Source organism: Arvicola amphibius, chromosome 8 (genome assembly GCF_903992535.2).
Source record: "Arvicola amphibius chromosome 8, mArvAmp1.2, whole genome shotgun sequence".
NCBI lineage: Eukaryota > Metazoa > Chordata > Mammalia > Rodentia > Cricetidae > Arvicola > Arvicola amphibius.
In genome coordinates this window covers 45902814-45918604 of record NC_052054.1, presented here as the reverse complement: position 1 = coordinate 45918604, position 15791 = coordinate 45902814, and the positions used below count along the sequence as shown (strand labels likewise).

General features: G+C 42.2%; 1 protein-coding gene across 7 annotated transcripts in view; it reads right to left on the bottom strand.

The window, feature by feature from the left end:
* Window positions 1-1838: 1838 nt before the first annotated feature.
* Window positions 1839-15791, bottom strand: part of LOC119820744 (proto-oncogene tyrosine-protein kinase ROS) — a 98741-nt gene continuing 84788 nt past the window's right edge. For 5 of the 7 annotated variants that reach the window (XM_038339301.1, XM_038339304.2, XM_038339302.2 and 2 more), the window contains exons 36-37: window positions 9637-9800; window positions 1839-4559 (exon numbers count right to left, since the gene is read on the bottom strand). In XM_038339301.1, the coding sequence (XP_038195229.1) occupies window positions 4249-4559; window positions 9637-9800 (475 nt within the window). In that variant the 3' untranslated portion in view covers window positions 1839-4248. Of the gene's footprint in view, window positions 4560-9636; window positions 9801-15791 lie in introns of those variants that run through there. The other 2 variants (XR_005286530.1, XR_005286531.1) reach the window with 2 other exon arrangements.

The following is a 15791-nucleotide window of genomic DNA, read 5'->3' as shown; positions in this document are numbered from 1 at the left end:
ATCATATGTACACCTCACTTTTCTATATGCTGAGAATAAGAACGTGAACAGACATGCCCAAAAATATATATCTACAATCCTGTTTAGTGGATATGAGTTAGTGTCTCATTGAGTAAAATAACACCTGGGACGAGTGGCACAGGTCATTGAATTCAGGCACCATGTATCCCTGACCAACTTCAAAAAGAAAGCTAACACAGAGAGAGTGTGTCAAAGAGAAGCCAAGGGTTTATCCTAGACCTAAAGGGTCACTCCGAGGACTTGAGACTGTGAGTGAGTTGGGAATGAAAATGTAAGTTTTCCTGCTTTATACGTTTACCGTCACCTCCAGAGTTTCTAAAATGCCTCGTGTACATCTGATGTGATCCTCAAAGCAACCCATGCCAACTAACTTACCCATTGACTTCAGTGTCTAAAAACAACTTAGGGTTGAAAGACTCCTTTGGAGTCCTCTTGGCTTTATACTAATTTTCTGATATCCCCATTATGATCTTTGGACCAGGGCTTGTTCTGAAATGTTCTCAGAAACATACTAAACATAAAGTCTATCAACAACATACTAAACATGGATACCTATCCAACAACATATTAAACATGGACGCCTACCCAACAACATACTAAACATGGATGCCTACCCAACAATGTACTAAACATGGATGCCTATCCAACAACATACTAAACATAGATGCCTACCCAACAACATTCTAAACATGGACGCTTACTTTGCCTTACAAAATATGCAGAGGGATAGAAGATGCCACCTATGTTTAGGAAATTTGGAATTTATTTGTGTAGGTAAAATATAGAAAATGAATGGTAATACACATAGTTACTGACATGAGATATAAAAACAAAGACAGCAGAAACTCTGAGATGGAAGAGGTAACAGAATTAGGAGTAGGCTTTTCCATAATATTGGACTATGAGCTGGTCCTGAGGAATAGGGTCAGGGGAGCATAGAATGGTCACAGGCTTTCAAAGCCTGGGATGGGTCAGCAGTGGAGAGTGGGCCCAGGAAAATGTGGCTGCCTCCTGAAAACCCTAAGTAAAACTTTTATTTTCGTGACACCTATTTGTAGAGGTCACAGGACAGTTTTCAGGAGTGGGTTGTTTCCTTCTATTGGGTGGAACCCCAGAGGCAGAACTCAGGTCATTAAGCTTGGTGACAGCAGTCACCTTTATTACTAAGCCATCTCACCAGCCCTTGAATAAAGCATTTTAATTAGAATTATAGCAATATATATGTGTATATACATATACATATATACATATATATGTTAGGTAAACTTTTATTCAGTTGACATGGCTAAACTATATGTGGGGTGTGTGTGTGTGTGTATTGGATGTGGATATGCACACACACACACACACACACACACACAGACACAGACACAGGCCATCCGAATGTCTTCAATCACTCCTTGATCTCTTTTGGTTGCTTTTAGTTTTCTGCTTGTTTGTTTGGAGACACATTCTCCCTCTGAATCTGTAACTCACTGTATCAGTTAGGCTGGCCGGCCACAAAGCACGGAGTGTCCTCCTGCCTCCACCTCCAGTGCTGGAGTCAGAGGGGCACAGTGCCGTGCACAGCTTTTTACACTTGTGCTGGAGATCCAAACAGACCCTCAGATTGCTTAGCAAAGCCTTTCTCCCACGAGTCATTGCCTCAGCCCTATAAATTATACTTCTCATTTTCAACATGCTTAGATTTTTCTTAAAGATCATTTCTTTCCCTTAAACAACTTTAAGTGGAAATTAAATGTATCAGGACAGCTTTTTCGCATTTGCAAGCACTGTTTTCACCATCTCTAACGTTTCCAGGTCATACCTTGAAAACGAAAAGTTTTAAAGATTTTATTTTTCTGTTGAACATTAGTAAATATATTTTAACACACACATTTTTATCCATTGTCTGTTTTCCTCTCTAATGTTTCAGAATTAATTTTCACTGATAGAATTACAATTATGTCACCAACAAATCAGTTGCCTTTCAGCAATTATTTTTCTCTGTACAGTTTACATTCAAATTTTTCAGCCACTACTTTATTTTTATTAAATGATCCTGCTAGTATTTTCTATTATGAATTGTTGTAAGTCTGTTAGCAAACTTCTGAGCTGAAACATGACAGTTGTACTGCCTATTCACCTACAGATATCTATGGATTCTCTAATTACAGTGAAAATATATTATGCTGTAAATCTAATTCATTTTAGCATCTCGGATACATTTGCATTTTCCAAAACAGAGCTCTGTGGAGCTGGCAGAATGAATTCCAAGTTACAGAAAATAGAAATACCTCTGATTTAGAAAGATTTACCAAAAGCATTTGGAGGTGGCTGCCAGAATCCCAGGAAGAAGGGAGACCTAGAGCAGGGATCAAGGAGAAGCAGCCAGCAGAACCGGTCTGTCTGCCAAGGCAGATTCCCTCTGCTGCCTCTTCTGGTGCCATGAACTCTGAGTGAGCAGCCTGGGTGCATGGGTTTGGGGGGTGTGGAAGGAAGTTGCACCTTTGCCTACTGCAGAAGATTCTGAGGGAGCAGACATGAGCCGGCTCCCATTCTGAGAGTAGTGTAGAAATCTTCAGTAGAGAAAAGAAAGGGTCTTGTGTCCTGGACTAATTAAAGGAATGACAGAGGCTTCCATGGACAGAGAGGAAGTATCCTGGGTGTGTGGCAAAATGAACGCAAATTCTGTACCTTAACCACAAGGCTGTGCACCCCCAGCCTAGGGCATTCGCTTCTCTGTGTTCACCTGCTGCCAGTCTCCTGTGCAGGTTCTTAGACACCAGGAACATTAAAGATGACCAGAGATGGAGACAGGTTTATGATCTCCCACAGGAGTTTTTAGCAAGTGTTCCAATAAGTCGCCTCTACACAGCAACCAAGGAGCACATGGACTAGCCACATCAGCACGGATAGGGCAGCACTTCAGGTGTAAGATGCCACTGTGCAACTTCAAAATCAAACCAACTTTCTGAGTATCGTTCCAGCTCTTCTCGTGTAGGTGTTTGTCCATGTCACTGATACAAATTACTCAACTGTAAATAAAAGTGTGTAATGACTTACATTTAATTTTAAGGATAATTTATTTTAGATTTTGTATACAAACCATGTCTGACAAAAAAGTAGTACTATATGAGTGTGAATACATGTGTGCATGTGCGTGTGTGTGTGTGTGTGTGTGTGTGTGTGTGTGTGTGTGCGCGCGCGTGTGGTGCTGGGACAGAACCAAGGGCTTCATTAAGAAAGTCAAGTGTTCGCCACTGAGCTATATTCCAGACACTTCCCCCAAACAGTCCTTGTAATTTTTCCATTGGAGCATAAAAATCACCAGACTGGGGCTAGAGAGTAGGGCCAGCAATTAGGAGCACTGGGTGCTCTTCCAGAGGACCCAGCTTTGTTCCCATCACCCACTGTGGCAGCTCACAACATCCTGTAACTCCAGTTCCAGGAGATCCAAAGCTCCCTTCTGGCTTCTGAGAGCACCGAGCACACATGTGGTGCACAGGCAGACAGGCAGGCAAACACTCCTACACACAAAATAAAAATTATACATAAAATCTTTTTTTAAATCATAAGATTATTTTTTATGCCACCCAAGGGTCACAGAATGCTCAGCTTTGAGATTCGGAGGTTTCCACGGTCCTGTTTTCGCTACACCTAAAGCTGCTCTTCTGAGTTTCCAAAACTACAGAATATTTTACAGTGGTGATTAAAGAGATTATGTTAGTGGAATAACAGCGTGCCAGATGATTTCTCGTGGCTCGGGGCAGCCCCCTCCTGTACATGTTCCTCATCATCTCCTGCATCCTCTTTAAGGTCATCTGCAGGACAGTGGTCATTAGCAGACTCCCATCCACCCAGCTCCCATTCAAATTCTTGAATGGACCTATTCCTGTCACTAACCATTTGACAATGATGTTTGTACTGCATCCCAGACAGTGAAGCAGGCAGTGCTTTAAAGTGAAGGGCTACCCAGGAGAGGGACCATGGTATTTTCTTCCCAGACTTCAGAATTTTTCTGGGATTTCCAAAAACAGGAAGGTTCCTCTCATTACCCACTGAAGGTTAGGCCACTGGTAAAGGGAATGCTATGAATGAAACCAAAAGACTCTTGGAACCAACATCAGAACTCAGAAACATCGCTGTATCCGTTCAGAGCCATAGACTACCGCCACACATTTGTTCTTTTCTGCAAGTAACTTAACATGGTGTCTGTCTCAGGGCTGTTTCTCTTATGGGATGCTGTTAATCAGACATGCCTCCTTGCCCAGTGTGAGTGAGACAGGCATAGTTCAAGCCTCCAGACCTGCCAGGAGGGCAGGAAGCCACTTGCGGTTCTTGGCCGAAATCTTTGTCTGCATCTAGTTGCTTCTCATCTTGCTTCAGACCACAGGACACAGATTCCTTTGGGCCTAGAGGACTCTCAGAATTGTCTTCACCTTGGCTACATTTTGTGGCGAGTACCATATAGCTTAATCCTTCTTGGTTCTTGGTTTCCATCAATGCAACTGGCATCATGTCATCTGAATTCAAAGGAGCCATGTTCTCATCTTCACCTGTGAACAAATACGGAGGTTAGGGCAGTACCCACCTCACCCCTTTTGTTTGTAATAATACTACAAAGGGACAACTTCAGCTTTATATTTCTGCTTAACAAGCTTTTAGGAGGACAGCTAAATGCTAGAAAGACAAAAGTAAAGAGGACAAGCTTCCTGTCGTTCAGTCTGTGGCATTCTAGAAAAGAAGCAGACATGTCACTGTAGGTGGTATGTCCAATTACATAAAGGACTGGATAAAATACCATGATGCCCCCGAAGTGAGAGACTCTACTGAAACATGTACAACAGCTCACTGCCCTTATGATAAAAGTTCGGAAACCCAGGAAGCTCCTTGTCTACAATAGCCTTTGACCTTTTCACCAGACTTGATCCTACAGTTTACTACCTACCTTTAAAAGCTTAGTCCTTTATATTTGGCAATTAACCTACTTGCTTTCAAACTCTATTTTCCTTTTCTCCTTTTGTAAGATTTGGTCCTGCTATGTAGACCAGATGAGCCAAGAACTGAAAGTGATCCTCCTACATCAGCCTCACATGTGCTAGGATTCCAAATTGTATGCCACCATGCCAGGTTACTGGCTGCTTGTTAAGATAAAATACATACAGTCTACCAGATGTAAGGCACGTACTACTTAACTGTAACACAGAGTCATTGTTCTCCAGAGTTCACATTCTGAAGGAAGGAGACGGGAGGTTAATGGATAGGCCCAACTGCAGGTGACAGCAGTTACTGTGGAGAGCAATGGTCAGAGCAAAGGCCTAGAGCAGCGGTTCTCAACCTTCCTAATGCTGTGACCCTTTATACAGTTCCCTCATGCTGCGTTGACTCCCAGCCATAAAATTATCTGCATTGCCGCTTCATAACTAAGTTGCTACTGTTATAAATTGCAATGGAAATATGTGGTATGCAGAGGGTGGTTCAACCCTCCCCAAGGATCACAACACACAGGTTGAGGACAGCTGGCCTAGAGAGCAACAGCCTGGAAAGGAGCTGCCATTTTAAATAGCATTCACAAAGTATCCCTGAATGAGGTAAAAATCCTAGCAGAAATGCAGATTAAACAAGGGAATTTTCCATGTGGCTCTTTCCTCCTGTTGTAGTGTTTTCTTGTTGTACACAGTACAGGAGGTTGAACCTAGGGTGTCAATCATGCTACCCAAGTCGACTACACTGAACTATATCCCTGGCCTCCTGTAAGGGTTACCGTGAGTTTCTCAGGCAAAACTTGAACTCTCAGCCCTTCTGCCTCAGCCTCCCAAGTGCAGGGATAACAGGACTGTGCCACTAGGCCTGCCTCCTCCTTTTGCCCTCTGAAGGCTCAGCTGTGTGATTACTCTAAGGGCACTGCCAGAGAGAGGAACAGGGCTTCCAAGGCAGGAGTATGCTGAATGAAGGAGCAGCAGGGAGCCAACACAGCTGGTCATCTTCTGCAGTGCACACAAGGGAAAGAAAGGATGCACACCTGGCCAAGTCAAGGGGCCAGGTTGGAGAAGGTGGATGCCATGAAAAGTATACTAATAATATTATGGTTATTGTTCATGTTGCCACTTACAGAGCCCTTATTATGCACTGAGCAACACTAAGTGATAGTCCTGTGTTAACTTATTTTTGCCAATTCATTAGGCACGGCTATTGTCTACATTTAACAGGTCAGGGAGGTGAGGCATGAAGGAGCTCAATAATGTACTCAAAGTCACATAGCTAGAATGAGCTTGTGTCCTGATGTGTCTCTCCGAATCCCCATGCAGTGTGAGAAGCAGTGAGGACAGAGTGCCCTGAGAGGGACGTCAAGTTTTGCTGGTACCTACGGGCTGAATACCCAGAGACAACCCAATTTCTACTAACTGTGGCTATCACCAGTTGTACTACAGACATTGAAAGTTTGCTATTTATAATAATAGCAATAGAAAAATCAACGAATAGCTGAAATCAGATACTTAACATTAAGTTGTTCAGTGGCCCCAACGGACTAAACAACTGCTCTTCATTAAGATGGTTTCCGGAGGCTAGGAGAAACCACACAACAACACCTACGGGTCACACCTTTCCGCTCTTGTTAGCTGCTTCCCTGACATCCACTCAGTCCATCCAAGAGTGTATTGGAACACTTCCACCAAGCAGAAGTTTAATTATTTTTGCTTTGTTGATAGTGAGGGGGAAAATGATCATTTATATGAAACAGATAAATTTCTTTTTGCAAATTATGCTTCCGTGTGCCTAAGAAAAACCATTAACCAACTTTGTTGGTTCAGAGTGCTGGCAGCAATATTTAGTAACTTGACCCTGGCAAGCTTTTAGCAATTAATACATCTTGTTGCATAAAGAGCTCAGGAGAAGTGGTGGTGATGGGAGAACTTGTTTTGATACTTTTGTTTAAAAAGTATTCACTATAAAATCTACATATCAGAGCTAAGGTGGATATTCTGAACAAAAGTGTCAGGCACTCAGCAAGTTCTTTCAAGGGGAAATATTAAAATAAAGACTTCCAAGTAAGACAGGGCATTTAGAGGCGAGACATTTGCCCGCTGAATGGCTATGTTTAGAACAGTACAGGGGCATTGAGATTTCTTTCCTGTAGAACTCTCTGGGCTGGTGAGGTGATGTTTACACAAGCGTGGGGATGAAGTCACTGGGATATTTTTACTAGGTGCCCAGATATGTTACTAATCTCTCTCTCTCTCTCTCTCTCTCTCTCTCTCTCTCTCTCTCTCTCTCTCCCTCTCTCTCTCTCTCTCTCTCTCTCTCCTCATCCCTCCCTCTCCCTCCCTCCCTCTGTCCTTTCCTCCCTCCTCCCCCCTTCCACCTCCTCCCCCCTTCCACCCACTCCCCCTTCTGACCTCCTTCTCCCCGATTAGGTCAGTAGGACCAGAGGATAGACACAGCATTACTGCTGTAATCATATGTTGCTTCATTTAAAAGTGGAAGAAGCTCTTCCAATGATTTTCTTGACTTCTTATATACCTTCTACATTGACAACAAAGATGGACACTTCAATGCCATGTTAAATATGCTCATCAGTCTACAAAGCAGAACACTATTATTTAATACATTTCTCTCGTCTTTAAAAAATTACATTCAGCCAGGCGGTGGTGGCACATGCCTTTAAGCCCAGCACTTGGGAGACAGAGGCAGGCAGGCCTCTGTGAGTTCAAGACCAACTTGGTCTACAGAGCGAGTTTCAGGACAGGTACAAAAGGTACAGAGAAACCCTGTCTCAAAAAGGAAAATAAAAGAATCACATTGAGGTTTTCAGGTTTGCCTTACAGAAACTGCTCTAGGATTTTACATTTTTGCAAATATGCAAAGCCCACTGTTCACTCTGTTTCTTCTCTCTTCCCCGCCTTTCTTCTCCACAGCCTTAATATCACAGCTTTAGTGGCTCCCATATTCCTTTCCCTTCCTTAACTTCAAAGAGAAGAATGCTGCTTCTCTTTTACTGCAGTTAGACTTCGATCCGCCCAGATTAGTCTCTGCATCATCATCGTTTACTTCCCGTTAAAGTCCTCTACCCCATTATGCTGAATGAGCATGTCCACATCTCTGATTTTATTAATAATGATACTTCTTTCTTTCCGTTACTTGGGACAAAGTCTCACTGTGTATCCCCGGTTTTCCTGGAACTCCCTATATAGAACCAGCTTGCCTTGAGTTTGTGATAATCTATGCCTCTACCTTCTAAGTACTGGGATGATAGGTGTGTGCCACGACATTGGACTTTATTGCTAGTATTTAGGACTTCGATTCTCTCTGCCAGTACTTAGCATCTAAATCTATTTAGTATGGCCAGACCAAAATGGTGCATCATTTCTAGAAAACAGTCAGGGGTAAGTTCTTTTGTTCGGCCTGGTTGTATAGCCCATTAATTGTAGTGTAATCCAGAGAGTATGTGAAGATGCCTTGATGCCAGCATCATTTGCTCCCTCTCTCAGTCTCTCAGCGAACCATTCATAGGTCTACGGAAACCTTCGGTAGAGCCTCAGGAAGAACTAACCGCTCAGGTCCATCAGGGCAGCCTCTTTTCACTCTTAAAACACTGGAAAGGAATGATTCCCTGAGCCGGGTGATGGTGGCGCACACCTTTAATCCCAGCACTCGGGAGGCAGAGGCAGGCAGATCTCTGTGAGTTCGAGACCAGCCTCGTCTACAGAGCTAGTTCCAGGACAGGCTCCAAAGCCACAGAGAAACCCTGTCTCGAAAAACCAAAAAAAAAAAAAAAAAAAAAAAAAAAAGAAGAAGAAGAATTAAATAAATAATAAAATACAGGTCAATAATAAGATGCCTGTACCCTTCTGGAAGGCTGGCTATTTCTGTAACATTCACCCACTCCTTCCTTCACTGGCTACTCACTGTTCCTTGGGTTTCTATGACAACACTCCTTTGGGGTTTTCTTCTTCCTTTTCTGTCTTCTATCCATGCCCACCAACTTGTTATGCCAGTCCCTCATATTCATGCATACCAAACTACATATTTCAGCAAGACATACAAAATTGAAAGATATACATCAAAGTAATTAGAATGCTTAGTAATTGGCAGGGGGGAGAGGAAGTAGAGCCAGAGAGGAATACGGAGACAAACGGACTAAACAAATAAACGAAATAACGGAGAAGCCCTGCAGAGGCCAATGATGATAATGTGCCATAAACAGAGAGTCTCTAATTATCTAAAGTAAACTCTGCACTTGGAATACAACTGATGAAAGGTAGGGAGGCCATGAACGGACTGGAGGGAGAGAGCCTAGCATCAGGAAGGCCATGAACGGACTGGAGGGAGACAGCCTAACATCAGGGAGGCCATGAATAGACTGGAGGGAGACAGCCTAGCATCAGGGAGGCCATAAACAGGCTGAAGGGAAACAGCCTATCACGCACACTTTTTTGGCTACCTTAGATATGCATGATCATTTAAATATTTTAATATACAATACAAGGCATTTCAAAGAGGCTCACAACAAATAGGGTAATGATAGTGCCGGCTTACCATTATCCTCACCTACCCTAAAGTACTTTCTGTGTGCATTCCCTTGTGATCTTCTTCAGTCACACCGGGGGAAAAATTCTGAAGAATCAAGCTTACCTTCAAAGCCTTTATTGATGACTCCACTGGCATGTGCTTCTTCTCCACACTGAGAAGTATTATTTAAGGAAAAATTTCTGAATAACTGAAGCTGGTCTTGAATGTTATGGAAAGTTGGTCTTTGGTCCGGTTCTTGAGCCCAGCACTGGGACATTAAATTCCACCTGGACATGTGGGTAAAGACGGGAAAGGACATGGTGCCAGGATGTCATTACTAATATTCCAGGGAAAGACCTGTTAGAGAGCCCGAGTTCTTTCCATGTCCCCATGTTTAGTGCAAATGAACAGAGTAAAGAATTGTAAGAATGGCTACAGTATTAGTGCCTACACTACCCAGGACATTTCTTTTGAAAAGTTGACATTATCTCAGTAGTGACCAATTCAAGTGGAGAGATGAGTAAATGGATGATTGGGAATGTCTACTTAGCACTCAAGCAACTAACTCCTTTAAAAACGATTGAAGAAGCAGAGATTACTTTTTTAAGCTTCACAGATAGACATAACAGAGACATCCAATGGCAGAATGAGAGGTGGAAACCATATTTGAGTCCGGGGCTGTTCCTTATACACTACCAGGATTAAATAAGACCCTCTCAGTTCCCAAGACATTCATAATAGGTTGGCTGAATTGCCTTTATTCTGAATGACTGCCTAAGGGAAGTCTGTATAGCACTTGTAACAGCATACATCCATTGACTCATCATAGATTTTTTTAGACACTTGTTTGAGACCAGCAGAACATTAGGGGCTAAGGTTTCAGCGGTGTGGCCCCTGTCTCCATAGATGACATGGGTAGCCAATGAAAAAGAGTGACATTTTATCACGCTGCAACTCAAATGAACAGGGAGGAAACGGGTAACTCTCCAAACATTGTCTATAATTAGATCTTTTTTTCAGAGTCCCCACCCAAAAGAAGACAATTACTTCTTTTAAGACAGTGTGGTATATGATCTGGTTCAATCCACCATTTTAAACCATCTTTTTAGGTAGTGGTCACATTTCTCAATAATAATACAGTTTCTCTTACGTCTGGACTATTCCCACTGCAAACAGTATCAGTGTATTTGCCTGAAAAGAAAGAGGCGCATTGCTGTGCAGTGGCACCATGAGGGATCCCCCTAATCTTCAGGGTCGATCTGGAATTCAATACAGAGCTACAGGCCTCATCCACCCTGTTTACAACCACAACTAAGAAGCCAAAGGACTCTAGCCAGCTCTATTACTTTCATTATTGGTTTTCTAACTGGCAAACTTCCTGGGGGTTTTTTGGTTGAGAATTTCATTTATGAGTATTATATATCCACTATTTCCATCCTTTCCCCAGCTCCTTCCATGCTGCCCACTCCCTCTCAACAATTTTATAACCTTTTCTTTTTAAATTATTTTTGAGACAGTTGTAGTGTATCCCAGCACTTGGGAGGCAGAGGCAGAAAGATCTCTGTAAGTTCCAGGACAGCCAGGACTACATAGAGACCCTGTCTCAAAAATAATTATTATGGTTACACATGTGCATGCGCATGTACGCACGTGCATGCATGCACGCACACACACCTACTGAATTCATTCAGCATTGCTCATATGTACATGTGATTAGAATTGATCACTTGAGACTGGAGAACTCATCTCTGGAAAAACAAATTACTCTCCCTCTCTTAGCAGTCATTGATTGTCTGTAGCTCTTTATCTAGTGGTAGACCTTAGAAATTTTTCCAATCCGTGTTCACAAATCATCTGGTATTGCATTATGCAGGCCCTGTTTAGGCAACCATCTTGTTAAGAGACCATGGGCACAGCTTCCCTGCCATGTCTAAAAGACACTATCTATAAACAACCACCTGCTTTATTTATTTATTTATTTATTTATTTATTTATTTATTTATTTATTTATTGCAGGCTTATGAAGCAGATTAGGAATGAACAAAGGAAGGGATAAATAGACATAAACTGGCCCGTGAACACGTAGAAGAAGACACTAGTCACTGGAGCAAGGTGTGTACCAAAGTCAGGGAATGCACTACAAGGGAAGAAAGCATGTGCAAAGTCCTAAATTTGGAAAGAGCTTGGCACATTCTGAAAGAAGGCCAGAATTGCTGAAGTGCACTCATGGAAGGGAGATGATGAAATGGCATCAGAAGGGGAAGCAGGATTTCACGGGTCACACAAACCAAGCAGGGAACTACAGAGGTCTTAGAGTACACACACCAAATTCAAAAGGGATAATTGTGGCTGATAGATGGATATTGGATTGTACAGGAGCCAAATGGAAGCCGTACACTAAGGACTAAGAGATATTATGGTTTGGACTAAGGTGGTGTCAATGGAACTAGAACAAGATTATATTCAATTACTAGGTGACAATTACCCAGAAGTCATCATAGGTATTTAGGTATCTATTTTAGGGACTATTCTGGGTCTTGAATTCATTATCATAAAAACTCCACTTGAATTTATTTCATTTCTAAACTTGAAACTCAAATCCATTGAATACCAGAGTATTGTGAGAAACAGCACTGATTACTTTCTGTGAACTGTTCTGATCCCTTCAAGGGATATAGTCTGGTTACAGAATGCCAGGTAGCTTTATTTTTATTATGTTAGAATCATATCTGAGAAATCAACAACCTTTTTTTTTAAATAATCTGTGCTTTGTAGGAACAAAGCTGACCAACAAACTTCACTAATAAACCATTCATTAGTGATAAGATTATAATTGATATCAGATTGCGGATCTTAAGGCAATAAATAAAACACAATCTGGATAGCTGATCTAGACGTTTTCTTAAGATTTAAAATAAGAAAATAAAGTAATTCTTCAAGACAGCATTTCTGAAAATAGAGATAATTGTCTAGATACTAACAAAAATATGTCAAAACATAGAATTTCAGTAACCAAGTGTTGACTTACCTGTGACCTACTTAGTAGACACTGCTTGGAGGAGCAGAAGGAAGAACGGGGAAGAGGCAAAGGCAGGCAGAGAGGTCACCCCACTTAGCCCATCCCCCACACACCTGCTTTCCTCCAAAAACGCAACCTCGTGTTTTATCTGTATAATTTGTTTACTCAGATAGGCTTAATATTTTATGTGAGCCTTTAGCTCACATTGAGTGCAGTCATCACTCTGGACCTTCTAAATGGCAAAGCACAGTGTTCAAAGCCTGCTTGTCGCAGTATGCAGAGACAGCAGCCGACGAAGCAGAGAGGGGCTACGTAAAGCTGCAACAGCTAAAAGTAAAGACTGGGGCCCCGCATAGCAATAAACTGGCAATGGGATGAAATGAAGAGGCTTTTAAGAATTTAATAATCCTAAGAAAGCTTTACTTAGGTCTTTCAAGTAAATTAACAGTTACGGCCGTGGCTTAGGGGGTGGCTTCTTACCAACGCTCACATCAGTGTTTAGGACTGTACATTACACACCTCGAATACCCCGGTCTAGATGCATCTTCTATTTCACGGGTTCATTTAAATTTGTGGGGATGCTTGTTTCAATTCTAGAAAAGTATTCACTATACTTGGAGTAATTCATTTGGCTAAGAACTGGGCTTCAAATCCCTTCACTCACTATGTGGCTCTTTGATCTTCTTTACATCTTTGGCTTTGTTTTTGGGGGGGTCCCCCCCGTTTTTTTCTAAAATAGCATGAGACTCATTAGCTGTGTTCGGTATTACTCTTCATGCATATTAAAGTCCTTGGATTCATGAAGCCATTTAAGTTCAACAGAGGAAAATGTTACAGCATCTTTTACTTTTAAGCAGCCAAGTGTCTGTATTTAAATAAGACACCTAAAACACAGACTTCAAGAATCCCTCCTTTCATTGTGTCCAATCCCACAGAGACTTAGAATCGAGGTGAACATTTTAAAGAGCAAAATAATATGTTATGATTCCTCAGCCTGGCATTGGTGCCTCCTACATTTGAGGGTCTCTCCAATAAGGCTGTCACTGTGATGTGTCCATGGAGGGGGGAGGGGGAGAGGAGTGGGGAACGCAGGGGTGGCAGGGTGCAGGCGGCAGAAAGCTCTTACATACAGCAGGTTTCCCTTTGATCCTGTTTTTTCACAGGTGTGGTGGTCGGTCACAGTAAAAACTAGAGAGAACACTCTTGACTTTGCTTTCTACCCCCCCCCCCCCACTCATCCCTTCCCCCCTCCCCCACCGCCTTACACCTGAGCCTTCCAACAGAATCCAGGAATGCTCTGAACGCCACATTCCAGCAATAGCTGGGGGAAGCAGGGCATCAGGAGCTCACCTGACCCAGAAAGCAAGCAGTATTTAGGTGGTGGGCGGAGGTGCAACGTGGCTCAGCTCAGACTCTCAGCCTCTAAGCTGGGCCTGTGATCTCAGAGAAGCGCTTCAAATAAAACTTAGTTGCCGTGGACTCCAAGGAGAGTAGTTAATCTTTATCGTGACAACTTAAGGCCATGGCCAGATTGAATGGCATGAGAGCTCCACTTCCCGGTACACCTCGTTTCCATGGGGGCTGTTAACTCTATCCGGGGCTCTGCGGAGTCCTGCAGCTAGAAGTATTGCTCACCTTTTTATGATGCTCAAATGAACTCCAAAACCATCAGTGGACAATCTCGGTTTCAAAGAAGGATATTTTTATAAAAAGTAGGTAAATACTCTATGATATCGCAGGGGATGTTTATTTGTTTTATGCTGTTAGTTTGTTTTGTTTGTTTCTTTTGCTAAATATGTTATGGTTGCTGACTCTGTATTTTTGCCAGGGTTTGTGTGTGTCTTTGCCTCTGTGCTTTCCTCTGGATCTCTGTTTTTCTGTTCATTTGCTTCATCCTATTTGGTTTTGTCTGGTGTTTTTTTTGTCTTGTTTCATTACTACAGTTTTTAGACGCCCGTTTGTTTCTTATGAGAGAAACCAAGAAGGGATGTGCATCTGTGTGGGCGAGGAGGTGGGGATGACCTGGGAGGAATTAGGGGAGGGAGAACCTTAACCGGAGTATAACACATGAAAAAAATCTATTTTCAACTACAAAAAGGAAAACAGTAAGTTCAATAATGTATTCAACTGAGAAGTTAATTTAAGATAAAAGTACACAAAATGTTATCCTTTCCCCACTCCTCATAGGAACATTCTAGTGCTTCCTTCTTCCTTGAGTTTCTAGTACCTTTGAGGAGAGCAAAACCTGAGACACGGATGCTTTCTGTTTCATGGCACATCCGTTTATACTCCTCGCCATCGTCCCAAAGCAAAACACGAGAACAGAGTAAGACTGTATAATTCAACCATCTATCCCTTAAAGCCCATCCAAAACTACTGCATGATTCTGATGACATGTGGTGCCTATCCCTGGTGGAAAGAAATAACATAAAAGAAAAAAGTATAAGAGCACAAAGAAATGTTTGTGTTATTACGATTCTAGAAGGAACTTATGAGTGCTTGAGAGGTCCGTTTTCCAGCTGTGGAGTTAACATTTACTTGACTTTTAGGGATCCTAGTTCCTCCCTCAAGTACTAAATAAAACGTTTCTTATAAATTCTTTAAGTTAAAGAATTTCCCTGTCTCCCCACAAAAGACTCATGAATCGGTTTAAGGTGCCGCTATCAAATGTGACCAAGTGTGTGTTCACCTGAAAGGTTTAAAGGCTGAATCAGAAACGTGTAGTAATTTATATCTACTGGCCAGAAGATTGAAATAATGAAAAAACATTCACCAGTGCAACATCCAACAAAGGTGCCCAACTCTTAATCATTCTTTGGCTCAAGGCTAAATAGTCCTGGAAATAACACGGCACTGTCAAGGCAGTGCAACTGTGGTGTGCATTCGCATACTGCTAATTCCTTCTGCATTTGTCTGGACCACACAGTTTAGCACTTTATTACATGCTGGCTGGCCATCTCACCGCCGCCTCTAACGTCTCATTCGGAGTACATTCCAAGATGCATAAGAGCTGCGGCCCTGATGTAGAAACATCTGAACACATGATGTTTGGCTTGGCAGCGTATGCAATGTTTATACTTGCTGATTATTTGTTGTATTCTTTTTACAACCTTTTAGGTAAAACGCCTCTTGGACAAAGTTCCAAGATGATATTTCTGTTGACAGTGTCCACGGGAAGTGGATTTGTATTCACCATAGCTGAATTTTTTCTTCTTTAATTGAGCTCAAATCACTCACAGTTGAGGTAACTATTAGAACT